Source organism: Rattus norvegicus, chromosome 6, assembly GCF_021556685.1.
Source record: "Rattus norvegicus strain SHRSP/BbbUtx chromosome 6, alternate assembly SHRSP_T2T, whole genome shotgun sequence".
Taxonomy (NCBI): domain Eukaryota; kingdom Metazoa; phylum Chordata; class Mammalia; order Rodentia; family Muridae; genus Rattus; species Rattus norvegicus.
In genome coordinates this window covers 95,101,852-95,115,816 of record NC_141539.1, presented here as the reverse complement: position 1 = coordinate 95,115,816, position 13,965 = coordinate 95,101,852, and the positions used below count along the sequence as shown (strand labels likewise).

The 13,965-nt window shown below is 45.1% G+C and overlaps 1 protein-coding gene and 1 long non-coding RNA gene across 25 annotated transcripts in view; one reads left to right on the top strand and one right to left on the bottom strand.

The window, feature by feature from the left end:
- LOC148005292 (uncharacterized) overlaps positions 1-13,965 on the bottom strand; it is a 46,544-nt gene that overhangs the window by 2,339 nt on the left and 30,240 nt on the right. The window contains exons 2-3 of the long non-coding RNA XR_015622434.1: positions 1,094-1,237; positions 387-502 (exon numbers count right to left, since the gene is read on the bottom strand). This is a non-coding gene — a long non-coding RNA (uncharacterized LOC148005292). The remainder of the gene's footprint in view (positions 1-386; positions 503-1,093; positions 1,238-13,965) is intronic.
- Trim9 (tripartite motif-containing 9) overlaps positions 1-13,965 on the top strand; it is a 99,713-nt gene that overhangs the window by 64,923 nt on the left and 20,825 nt on the right. For 6 of the 24 annotated variants that reach the window (XM_087552167.1, XM_087552168.1, XM_087552161.1 and 3 more), the window contains 2 exon segments: positions 6,792-6,949; positions 11,028-11,166. In XM_087552167.1, the coding sequence (XP_087408293.1) occupies positions 6,792-6,949; positions 11,028-11,166 (297 nt within the window). 24 annotated transcript variants of the gene reach the window in all.

Below are 13,965 nucleotides of genomic sequence, written 5' to 3'. Positions count from 1 at the left end.
GGCAGTTTACCTGGGATGCCCACTTCTGGCATCTGAGGGCACTTAAAACACCACTGTGGATAGCTGAGCCCTTCCCACAAGCAGTGACCCCCAGATTGTGTCAAATATCCAGGAAATCTGGCTTTGAGTTGAAAGCTTCCTGTGGGGTGGAGAGAGTGTGCCCGGTTTTGAGTGTGGGTGAGCCAGAGGACGGCTGCCAGCCTGGGGGAGAAATGAAACTTGAGAGAAAGTAAAGGTTAGGTCATGGAACTACAGAACTACAGAACTACAGAATATGGCAAGACCGGTTTGAAGTTTTGGTTCGTGTGTGTGTGTGTGTGTGTGTGTGTGTGTGTGTGTGTGTGTGTGTTTAATGTTGGGCACCTAAAGGAAATGAAAGCACTTACAATTAAAAATCCAAGCCAGCTATGTAATGGTATTAATGGCACTGTGAGTCATCTACTGAAGACCGTTTTCTGATTTTTTTTTATAACTTCATGTCTCGAAATACATTCATAGAAAGCTGCAAAAATAGTAAGAAGAGGCCTTTTGTACCAGTTATCCCCTTCCCATCTCCCACCCTGTGGTTACATTTTGTACTGCCCCAATACAGTACCAAAATAACTGAAGTTGACACTCGTGGGGTGTATGGATAATTCTATGACATGACATATGTGGATTCCCACAACTACCACCACAGTCAATGGAGACCTATTCCAACACCATGCGAAAGGATGTAGATCTGTAAGCCCAGCTATGGGGAGCGGGGAGGGGGGGATCTTGATTTCAGACCAGCGAAAACTTCATAGTTAAGATTCCATCTCAAAAACAAAACAGAAAGACCTGCATTCCAAGTCAACCCGTCCCACCCTCACTCAAATCCTTGACAACTATGGCTCTGTCTTCCCACTCCACCATATTAACATTTGAGAACTGAAGAAACGGCCAGGCATGGTGGCACATTGTCTACTCAGCACTCAGGAGGCAGAGGCAGGTCTGTGAGTTCCAGGCCAGCATGGTCTACATGGCGAGTTCCAAGCCAGTGGGCATTACATGGTGAAATACTGTCTTAAACAAAGTAGCCTTTCAAGCAATTCAAAAATGAAAACAATACCTTTCGGGGTTGCAGAGGAGACCCAGCAATTAAGAGCGCTCGCTGCCCTTGCAGAGGGCCAGGCTTGGTTCCCAGGACCCAGTCAGGTGGGTCACTGCCACCAGAAACTCCAACTCCAGGGAATCTGACATCTTCTTCCTGCCTCTTTAGGCATTTACATTGCGAACCCACACATGTACATATAATTAAAAACAAAAGTAAAATCTTTTCTTAAAAACTGGAGAAATTTATTTACATTCTTCACCTCTTACTTCAAGTCTGCATGTAATAAATAAATCCTAAAAGTAGATACTTTGCAAACTGCACAGTCTCATGCTCACTTAGCGATGCGCACAGAGGTAAGAGCAGGGGAAAGCTGCGTGTGTGTGTGTGTGTGTGTGTGTGTGTGTATGTGGGGGGGGGGTTGCTCAAGTCCGTATACACAGCAGGGAATGCCAACCACACTCCAGGCTAAACTGCAGGGCACCCTAATTCCAGCCACGGACCTGGCACTCAGAACATCCAGAGCAATTCTTTATGGCATTAAAAGAAAGACCATCTGGCGTGAGAGTCAATTTTCTTTTTAACACACTGTTAATTTAATTCAATTTTGATTATTCTCTCTCTGCCTGGTTAATTTGTGAGTCTTGCTTGGTGCTCCTTACGCTTAATCAATTCAGTGGGAGCCTGCTCCCGTTCTGTCTGAATAATGTTTACCTGTCAGAGGCATGTGGTGAAAAGAACAAGTCAAAGGTCAGTCTCAGTTGACTGGCTGCATTTGAAAAGCCCCGCCTGCCGGCTTTTGGGATGCTGGTTAGCACAGGCAGAGCTGCTCCTTGCCTACTGTAGTTTGTTTGTTTTCTAAAGGAACTCAGTCCACTTGATGAACTGCCCTTTCACAACTTATCAGTAAGTTTTGTTTTACTTGTCAGTAAAAGCTATGTTTTTCTAACGATGTTACATGGACACAGTCGCAACTCAAAGAAAATTTTAAGTAACTTCAAGTATACGTTTAAACTTCTGACTTTTTATGCAAAAACTATTTGCCTGTTCCTTGACAAAAACCGTTCACACCTTCCCGGTTGTGAAATCACGTCACAGGTGTTCCGTTGTCACTGTGGAGGAGAACAGGCTGCTGTGAAGTCCAGGGACTTCGTCCTGGCATTGCTGTTCATCAAGCTTGGGGTCAGTGCCTCCATAGCTAAGGATTTAGCTGCCTGTCCCTTTGTGGGTTTCTCACCCTCGGCAGGTGATCCCTATCTTGAGAACACTGGACTTCATGACTCTGCAGATGCCTGAATTATTAGCACGTGTCGGTTGTACCTTAATCAGAAAACCACTTCACCTTCTTTCCAAACCGCCATGAGTGACATCTGAGCTCCTTGTCTTTGATTGTATAAAAATGGCATTCACGTTTTGTCTGCCACGTTTATTAGAGATCATTTTAAGGATATTTTTCTGAATTCTCTGTTGGTAATGTCAACTCTTCCCTGGGTCTTGGGGACAGAGTTTTGAGCGTCTTTTTGTAGTCTGCCCAGGGTTCTGCTGTATGGGTGAGAGTAGGTTTCAGTTCTCTACTTTCTTTGAAGACTATTACCCTAGGATTGTGTGGGCACTGAGAGCAGTTAAGTCATGTTGCTAAAATCAAATGCCTGCATGTTAAATTCGTACCAGGACAAAGCTGTGACCCAAAGCTACACCCGCCTCCCAGCACATAGATCGAATAATTGTTCGTTCTTTAAGTGCCTCTCCTTCCCTGGGGATATATTAATCTTCATTAACTCCTCTTGAATGCAACATCCCTTGATATATTCCAAGGTCACAGGCAAGGGCAGAGTGATCTGAGCTGACTTTCCTTTGTATGGCAGGGAAAGAGCTGCAGGAGGCCGTCAGGGGCAGGAGACACACACATGTACAGGCAATCTGACCACACGCAGAGGCTCCCACACATGTACAGTCGGTCTGTCCACAGACAGAGGTTTGGGGCCTGAAGTGACCCCTCAGAACATGAATGCCTTCCCAGTGGACCAGTGATAGTTTTCTAGCAGTGCCCTGCATTTCCTCTAGAGCAGTGGTTCTCTGCCTTCCTAATGCCGTGACCCCTTAATACAGTTCCTCATGCTGTGCTGACCCCCAACCATAAAATTACTCCATTGCTACCTCCTAGCTGTTACTTTGCTACTGTTGTGAATTCTAATGCAGACTATCTGATATTCGATCCCAAAGTGGTCACAACCCACGGGTTGAGAACCTCTGCTCTAAAGCTTAAATGCCATTTTCATTGTTCGGCCACTGTAGAGAGGGATGGATGGTGGACAGGTAAACCTTCAGAGAAGGGGATGCTGTCAGATGGCGTCCTGACACTGTAGTTCTGAATGGGAGCAACAATGGCTACAGTAACCCTTGGGACCTTTGCCATCCAAAAAGAAACAACTTGACTGAGGTGTGAAGACTATCCTCTAGTTCAAATCCCCTGAGCCCCAGCTTCAGGAGCAGTTGACAGTGCACCAAGCCCACAGCCTCAGAACCATCCTGCTAGGCTTCAGACCCCAGTCCCACCACTTGTTAGCCAGGAAACCTCTCTGGGTTTCAGGTTCTCTGTCTATGAAACAGAGACAAGAAGAAGGTGGCTGTGAGAAAATCCCATAGGTGAATGCATGTGGGCCTCTTACCACCCCTGGGTGTTCATAAAACACCCCTTAAGCTTTATGGTCTGTGGGGTGGGGTGAGGAGTCAGCTTCCTTTCTCCCTCACTACATTCTAGCTTGTTGTGGAGGGTCGACAGTGTTCCTGACCTGAAGAATTAGAGTAAGAGTTAAATAAGGAGAGAGCAGCCTCCCAAGGATGGGATTTGAAAACATTTGTAGAGGGCACCACTGTAGAACACGGCTGCAAGCCTCACTTCCACCAGACTCGCCACGGAAGCACGAGTCTCAGCATACTATCCAAGAGCACGTGGGGTATAGGCCAAGAGGATATTAAATGCTGCATTTATAAAGGGAAAACCAAAGATGTCTCAGAATGAACACAAAACAGTCAGGGAAGCCCCAGACACAAACATCTCAATAAAATAACACATTCTTCAACCTCACCCTGGAAACCGCTGTGCTATCTCCATAGCCAAGCCATGAAATACAGAACGATGGAAAATGCTTTGCATTTCCTATAGACTACTCATTTCATACCTGATAAAGTGAAATAGGGTAAGAAAACACCCACCATAAAAAGATCTATTTTTCTAAATATCAACCCAACTCTTAGCTAATAAGGTTGTAACTTGGACATGCTTGCTTTTCATATACAACATCATCTGTGGTAAATAAGGAATAGATAAATATGGAAAAAGAAAAACTAATTCTTAGTTTGTAGAGAATCAGATTCAGACAAGCAACAGGGTCCAATTTAGACATGCCACTGTCTCTGTGTACCCCCACCCTCACCCACTTTGGTCATTTTCCTGTTTTAATATGAGACAAAATCAAGACCTGAGCATTAGTGACAGGTTTTTTTTCCCCCAAGTTATTTGTTTCTTTTTACAGTCTTCCTCTTGGGGATTCAAAACGGAGTCCTGGTGGGTTTTTCAATTATTATTTTTATTGGATATTTTATGTATTTACATTTCAAATGTTATCCCTTTCCCGTTTTCCCACCCTGCCTGTTTCTATGATGATGCTTCCCATCCCACTCACCCACTCCCACCTCAACCCCCTGGCATTCCCCTACACTGGGGAACCAAGTCTTCACAGGACCAAGGGCCTGTCTGCCTATTGATGTCAGGCAATGCCATCCCCTGCTACATATGCAGCTGAAGCCGTGGCTCCCTCCATGTGTACTCTTTTAATTCTGTGTATCATCATGCATTTTACTTATTCGATGATGTCTTTGTCTAACAGGGAGATTTGCGTTTCTTCTCGGACATTGCAGGCATTTGTATGCTTTAAGTTGAAATCATTTCATGGTCTTAGTCTTTGATTTTATAATTGATGGAGTGTATACTTGCTCCCAGCATCATTGAATTAAATTAAAGATTGATACGGGGCTGATGAGGCAGATGGTCCAAGGAGTGGGTTCATGATACTCCTAACAGAATAAAAATCCCAGGAAGATTCATCCGCATGTCTAGATCAACCGATTGGCTAAATCCCACATAAACATAAAATACATATTCCATTTATAAACGAGACATAGTTTTAATAAAGAAAGCTTCACATACGAATAGACTCAAGCTAGCCCTCAGTGGTAACACCCAAGTGATGCCTGTCTCTGCCTGGTGCTTTTATAGCCTTTAAAGTTACGTCTTCTGTCTCCTTTTTTCATGGAGTCCTGGAGTTTGTTATGGAAAAAAAAAAGCAAGAGTTTCTTTCCTTTCCTCCAAATTCAGATGCTCTGGGCACTCAATGGCTGCAGAAGTCATTGGTCTCTTAGAAGGTTCTGCCCTACACCATTGAAACTTGAAGCAGGACTTTGTTCCGAATGGATCACCTTCAGTTAGCTACTCCCTAATTTGTTTTATGGAACGCTTGATGCAGCTCAAATCTGGTTGCACTGGGAGTCTTTCCCAAGCATAAGGTGGCCTCTCTCACCTTCACATCATGCACATACATTGTAGCTGTGTTTGCCTCCTAGGTCATCCACCACAGACCCTGTTTCCTAAGCAGCCGTTAATCAACACATCCTGGTTGGGTGACTGACAGGAACATCCTTAACTTAGTGCAGGACTCACTAAGTCCCATGTTGGTGCAGCATACCACAAGTTCCATCATTAATATGTGTGCGTGTCACCTAAATGTCGCCAAACTTGAATTCCAAAGTGCTCTCTCCTGTAATTAAAGTATGGAGCCTTGGGCATGTTCTGGTACTTTCTGTCGTTGTTTTGGTTTTGTATTTTTTTAAAATATTAATTAAGAGACTACAGAAGTGGCTCAGTGGTGAAAAGCACTTGCTGCTCTTGCAGAGGACTTGGGTTCTGTTTCCAGAGCCCATGCAGCTCACGGTTGTCTGCGTCTCTGGTTCCAGGACACCCGGACACCTTCCCTCTGACCTGCACAAGCACCAGACTTGCAAGGGGTGCACATCCATACATGTAGGCAAAACACTCACACCCATAAAATAAAAAGAAATACTCAAGTTTTTTAAAAAATCTGCTAAAAGCATTTCTCTCAGCTATGTATGTTGAGTTCCCATATTGGGAATGGAGGCTATCAACTGGAATTTTTACGTCCATGTGTCTGAAGATTCAGCAACTCTATGGTTTTAAATAATATAAAAGAATCAGTCTAAATTAGAGAGGGTTGCCAATCACATCTCACAAGACTTGAAAACACCGAAGCCTCCAGTCACACTCAGATCTGCCTCTGGGCTCACAGCTAAATTGTCCTATACCTGAAAAACAAGTGGACATGACCTCTCACTGTCCCATGCTACAACTGCCATGAGAATGTCACGTGCTTCAGAAGTTCCCAGTCTGTCACTTGTTACCAAATTTCAAAAACTGCTGCTCCTGTTTGTGGGCACAAGATCTGGAAGGGCACTCGTGAATGGATGCATGGGAAGAGAGACAGGTGTGTGTGTGTGTGTGTGTGTGTGTGTGTGTGTGTGTGTGTGTGTGTGTGTGTGTGTGTTTTGAGACTACTTGCTTGTGAGGGGGAAGCTTACCCTTACAAGATAGTGAAACGGCTGTAACTCAACAGAAGCTAGAGTGGCACTAATTTCTGTTCAGCTTCCTCTCCAGTCCCAGCAACCCCCATCCTCCAGCTGGAGGAGTGTTGCACCCACAACAACAGTGCTACGCTGTCCTGGAAACAGCCCCCTCTGTCCACTGTGGCCGCCGATGGCTACATTCTGGAGCTGGATGATGGCAGTGGTGGTCAGTTCCGGGTAAGTAGATGACCTACTACTTATGAAGCAATGCCAGGAGCTCCCTCAGAGGACCTGCTGTGCAGTCCTGACTTGGTTCTCCCGTCTCTCCTGGAGCTGGGCTGCCCTGCGGGGATCTCTTGTCTTGTATCATCGAAGATGGATGGAGTCTCTCAAATCATCCTGCTTTTTCACAAGGACGGTTTAGTTGGGTGGTACAGCCTGTGTATTGTCTCTCTGAGCCTTCGGGTTCTCACGTGCCAGGGAGATGGGCCAAAGACAACAGTGTGTATGTGGCACTTTGCTGCTTAGACTCCATTAAATAGTCTGTAAAATCAGCATGGCGCTGTAGCAGGGATGAGCCTGCAACATTAGCCCTTACAGCCACTGTCACGATTTACTGCTAATAGTGCCATCAAGCATTGCCCGAACCTTGTGTCCACAATGACAGATTCCAATGTCTTCCACTGACACTTTTCTTACCTGGCAAACTCTTCTATTACAGCCTCCTTGTTGTGAAGAGTTTTTCTAGAATTTTGTCCAGTTGTTTTTCTTGCTTCTTTCTTTCTTCCTTCCTTCCTTCCTTCCTTCCTTCCTTCCTTTCTTCCTTTCTTTCTTTCTTTCTTTCTTTCTTCCTTCTTTCCTTCCTTCCTTCCCTTCTTCTTTCTTCCTCTTCCTCCTCTTCCTCCTCTTCTCCCTCTTCCTCTTCTTCCTCGTCTTCTGGATTAGCTTTCCATCAGGCAGAACTGGTGCCTAAAAGTTATTATTTCTGCAAAACAAGGAAGTGCTGACCACACTGGGAGGGCTTGGTTCTCCTTGGATATGAAGCTGCCTTTGGGCAAGACATGGCTGTTTTGCCCACAGAATAATGATCTCTATGTGGCTACCTGACTGTGCGTGCCTGCTTCTGTCTCAAATGCACTGTACTAGTCAGGGTTCTCTAGAGGGACAGAAACTTATAGAAAAAATATATGTATATGATGTATTAGGTGACTTATAGGCTGTGGTACAGCTAATCCAACAATGACTGACTATGAATGGGAAGCCCAGGAACCCAGTAATTCAATCCATGAGGCTGTGTGTCTCGGCTGGTCTTCATTATATGCTAGAAGCCTGAGTAAATAGATGATGATGCCACTGATGGAATGGACTTAGTGAGGGCAGACAGGCAAAGAGAGAGGCTTCCTTCTTGCATGACCTTATATAGGCTTCCAGCAGGGTATATGGTCCAGATTAGAGGTAGACCGTCCCACTTCAAATAATTTAATTAAGCAAAAATCCCTCACAGATGTGCCCAGCAATTTTGATGTTTTGTTAATTCCAGATGTAGTCAAGTTGACAACCAAAATAGCCAACACACACACACACACACACACACACACACACACACACACACAGAGACAGAGACAGACAGAGACAGACAGAGACAGACAGAGACAGAGAACTTTCTTCCTCTCTCCTACACTCACAGCTTGCCTTCTTTTACCCCACTCAGTCTTTCTGAGCTTTCATTCCTGGAAGGTCCCATGCTGGAACCACACAAAGGAGCAGCTTTCTGGGTACCAAAGCCCATGCCAGCATGGCAAAACAAACCACAAGCCTCAGAAGATGAGGTTTTCTTCCAGTTACTAGCCAAGGGCCCACTGGCTTCCAAGACCACAAGGCTGTCTGGTTTTCGTCTGTTAGATATACATCCTTTCAATAGGAGGTGTCTTATACAGATCTCCTCAAGATTCTCTACCTTGGTAGAATTCCTCCCTTTATTTATGTATGTGTTGACTGGCATGGAAAATCAAGTGTCTTTCTGTCCAAAACAGGAGTCTTGTGGGTTGTGTGCCTGCCTGCATGCCCTTGTGTGTGCGTGCTTGTGTGCATGCGTGTGCGCAAAGCAGTCTGTGTATTGGTCAGCGTCTTACTTCTTTGGCCTCTTCAGCTCTTTCGTTTTCTTGGCCTTTCATTTTTTATTATTTTTTTCTCTCCTTATTTTCCTCATTCCCTGAAACAGCTGCCCTCCTTCATCGTGTCTGGATATCACCTCAAGCTATTGCTATTCCAAAGGCTCTCTTTCTCCTGCTGCCTCACCACGCTTCCCTGCCTGTCTCTTCATCCCCACATCTTTTCTGATAGTCAGGCCCAAATGTCTACCTATGGAGAATTTTCCACTTTGACACTTTGAAGCTGGTCTAAACTTAACATTCAACTAAGCCACTCATCTTCTCACAGAGAAATTTCTTTTCCAGCTGCCCTTTCACAGACATTTCACTCAAAAATCATAGCACCAGCTAGCTGGCTCCTCTCTCCTTATAGCTCAGGATTAAAAGGAGTCACCCTCTGGCCCCTTCTAATCTAACCACAGCTCTCACATGGTCCCTTCCACTTATGCCACAACCGCCATAAGAAGGGGTCACCCTTATTTTAGGACATGACCCCTTCAAGGACCCATCTAGTTATTCAGCACTGGCTTCACCCCATGTTAAAAGATGCAAAGTCTCAGACCCTACCTCAGGGACCTGTGGGAACCAAAGTGTATTGTCATATGATTCCTAGGTAATTCACATGCACAGATGAATCAGACTCTCTGAATGAATAGTGTCCCATGCAGGTTTTCCTAGCTGCCACAGCAATGGCTTTTCTGTGGCTAGTCCAGGACCTCAGCAGAGAGCTGCCGCTTTAGAGCTGTGTGTTGAACGCAGAATGTTCTTACAACAGCAAACCTCTGCAAAGTGTAGGGCTAAGGGAAGAAGGCCCCAACCTGTGTGGAAAGTGCATTATGCGAGGCTTTATTTTAAGCTTTTGAAATGTCATTCTGCCTTCCTCCCCCTTCCCTCCATACTGTGTGCAAACCTCTATGCCAACGGCTTTAAGTATAATCCTCGCGTCAGTTAGGAACACAGCTTACAGTCTACCCTCATGGTTTTATGCTTTTCAAAGATGCTTTGTACCAGCCATGCTGATGGATCAAGGTGTTACATTCCCTATAAACACCACATGTACGCATAACCTTAGCCACAAACTCCCAGTTACAGCTTTTTAAATCCTAGCCGCTGATCACGAGTAAGCTACTGAGCCCTTTTAAATGACAATAACTACATATACAGAGTTAGATTGCCTTCGTGGCCATCTCGAGGAGTAGATATTAATGTCCCTGTTTTACAGATTAGGTAACAGGCTTTAAGCGATAAATTAAGCAGCCCCGTAACTTGTAGATTCAGGTCTGGGTCGGGCAGATAGCAAAGCTGTACTAACTTGCTTCTCCAGTGATTATAAGGAACGCTGAAGGAAATGAGGATTCCCTCATGGGAATTCCTGCCAATTAAAATACTTATGACTCCTCATGATTGGTTTCAAGTGGCCAAAGCCTGCCTAGGTGAAGGTAATATTTTACTATGAATGACTATATATGAGAGCTTGACTCATAGAGAGTTATCTAAGATGCCTGGGCAAAAGAGGGGAAGACAGTTAGCATCTGAAAGCTTATGGGTGCAGGGGAATGGCTTGGAGCAGCAGCTCAGCTAATGATGACTAAGAAAGCTCTAAGGAAAGTATCAGCTGCGATCCCAGAAGCAAACACCAAAGGGCTTGCTGATACGACAGAAATCGAGGAACCTTTTGAGGATTTTACTGCTCGGCTGACAGAGGCAATAGAAAGAATGGTCCCTAGCTCTGACTCAAACAATATTGTTTTAAAACAACTGGTCTTTGAGAATGATACGCCTGCTTACCAGTCTCTTCTAAGGACATTTTTTTTTAAAAATCTGGAAATATTTTTGATTTTATTAAAGCTTGCCCTGAGGCTGCTCCTTCGTATCTTCAAGGTGTGGCCATGCAGCAGCCTTAAGAGGTCAGACCACTGCTCAGTATCCTACTAATCAAAGAAAGGAAAATTTTAATCAGGTAGACATGGCCCACAAATGCTTGTCATGGGACAATCCTGGGCATTTCAGCAAACAGTGTCCTAGTAGAGCAAGGCTGTGGGCTGTCTCTCCAGGGAGCTCACTTGTCCTGCATGGCTTCTGCCACCTAACCACTGAGCAACACTTCCCTCCCTGTTCCTCATGTGATGACTCACTTTAAATGGTGTCCCGTTTTCTGTTGACAGGAAGTGTATGTTGGAAAAGAAACAATGTGCACAGTGGACGGCCTTCACTTCAACAGCACATACAACGCCCGCGTTAAGGCCTTCAACAAAACAGGAGTCAGCCCCTACAGCAAGACACTGGTCCTCCAGACGTCTGAGGGTAAGGCCCTTCAGCAGTATCCCTCAGAGCGGGAACTTCGTGGCGTCTAACTTGGCTGGCAGCCTGGAGGTAACCCCGTCAGTACCACATCCCTCAAGTTTTCCATGACTTGCACTGTCTCCGGCCCCAGAGCCACTGTGTCCCTCTCCTGCCTTTAGAAGGCCCATGAGGTGTGGATGTGAGCAAAGCAGAGACCCCACATCAGCAGTGCCAATGGCTTCCTTTGCTAACACTCTAAGCTACCGTGGAAGAAGCTGAACGTGCAAGCCTGAATGTGCCCGTGTCTATCTAAGATGGAGGTCCTTAGGCTCTAGAGCAGCCTCCCCCTCCACCAAGACACACTAGTGGCCGCTTCTGCCCACATGATTCTCGTGTCTTTGTAGCTCTTGCTTGCTCCCGAAGGGGCTGGAATTTAGATTCTTTCCAGCCGTAGATCTGTATGACTTGAACATGTTTCTGGTGGGTGCGGGGTGCTAGAACCTGTTGACCTCTTCTGGCTTAACCAGCTCGGACTCCTTCCTTTCCTATCCAAAGCCCAGGCCATCAGCACCAGGACTGAGATTTCCTGTGGGCACCAAACAGGAAGAGACCAGGAACTCTGTTTTATCTCGCCATGTGGGTCTTTGACAGTCCCTCTAGGGTGATTAGGCTGTCTAGTGCCACTGTACAACATTATCTCTCTAGAGGACATATGGTTCTTGGCTGTACTATAACTATTCTGGTCATTGGAGACGATCTGTCTAGAAGGTTTGCATATATATATGATGGCCTGGTACGACCTCTAAGGCATTAATGTTTTTTTATCTTACAAGCAGCGGGAGCCCATGAGACAAAACCTATGAAGGGTATGTGTGGCTGGCGCCAAAGCATTTTGGGACTTTTGGGTGTTGTTTTACTCGTGGATTAAATCATCTCCTATCCCACTGGCATTTGCCACAACTAATCTCTGATGTCGTCTTTGTTCAAAGTCAAGATGTTAGCTAAAAGAACTGTGGCGGCTTCTCCAGCCTTTCGCAAACCTCAGCATGTGTCAGTCACCCCTAACATGCTTCACATGGTTCAAAACAAGCACAACTCTAAGACCCACAGCAGGGGCGAAAGACCCACAGCTGGGAAAGCAATGCTTTGGGGGAGTGGGCTTAAGTCTGAGTGAAACTGTTCAAAGAAGAGGTTTGTTAAGGATGAAATACTCACATGACCTGCACCCACAAAGACAACAGTGGTGTGACATCTAGCTCTTTCCCCAGACCTAACATTTTGGCACCTTCCTTCTGGGGTGACCTACCAGCTTGAGAGCTGTTGCCTCATTTCCTGAAATACCATACTAAATGCTAAGGGCCTCCAAGAGTTCTTTCTGACAGCGCTGCAGAAGGCCCATGGTGCTGGCCACATTGCTCCATGTGCTGAAGGTGGTTTGATGAGATGGGAGGTGCCGTAGCCACAGTTCGGGGGAGCTGTGGCAGGGTTAACTGTTATCTGTCAACAGAACTGTCTGGAAACTGTTTCTCTTCAAACTAGATTATAGAACGCAGGCTATTATACTCAAATCAGCTACTAACAACCTGAACACTTGTGTCTGTCCTTTCACCCCACAGGAAGGTGACATTTCTTAGTCTCTTTTCAATGTTCATGAGATACCGGTGTCTAGTATTAGTTACAAGATGTGGATCTGCGATCCCCGGTACCACAGTTACAGAATTGGGGGTCATTTTCTAAGTGAAACTAATGGACCACGTTCTCTACGAACAAAGAAACTGTATTGTAGAAATCCATTCCTCCACGAATTTTATATAATATATACTATGTGCATATATATATATATAAGGTATGTATGTGACTGTGAGTCACCCCAACCACCATGTAGATATATCAGTGTTCTCTGTTACTGCCCAGAAGTGATTCGCTCATGATGAAATAAAGTTCACACACATTCTTTCTCCACACTTTGTTTTGTTCGATTTGTTCTCCCTCATTTACATAGTGACCCCAGATTTAGGAAGTGAGGGGACATGTAGCAAACTGTCATTTCAAAGGAGACTTGACCAATCTGTTACAATGGAGAAGCCTGTCTCATTAGATCCTTTTCGGTTTTCTAAAAGTCAGTGAGGAAATGCCGCAATGGAGATCTAAAAAGTCTGTTGCATTTACTGTTTCTCCTGTTATTTCTACAGTTTCTGGAAAGTTTACTTTGGAGTTTCTTGTTTTGTTTTGCTGGGGCGGTTGGGTGTTTTATTCTAGCTTTGTTTCGTGATAGTCTTTCACATTGTCCTTAGCAAGGATCAACGTCTTTCCAAACTTCAGAACAGCAAACAGGTCAGTATCTCAGAAGGGCACATTTCATACTTTACAGCAAGCCCAAACTAATGGCATACATGAAGTGTGTGTTTAAATCACTTGTCACTAGTGCTCTGTCACAAAACCCAGAGGCGATGTTACATGGGGGGAATCAAGTGTGTGCATTGTTGTGAATTCTGATCATCCTCCCCTCCAAAGTTGAGTGTTTCTGTCTGTCTATCAGAGACGATTTGATAAGTGGGTGCGGTGACACACAGTAGGTAGGAAGTGTAGAGTCCCTGTCCCCCTTAGAGGCTAGAAAAGGAGATGGAGCTTTAAAAAACATACATGTGTCTGCAAAGGAAAGACAACAAATACATAAGAAAATTGGTCCAGAAAACAATGCACAATAATTTAAATCAATGGGAAATGCAGTGTTACCTAGGTTCAAATCAGGTTGGCCCACTGAAAGCAGGTCACTGGGAATGTGTCCAGGACGGACACTGAATGAACCCAGTCCCAGAT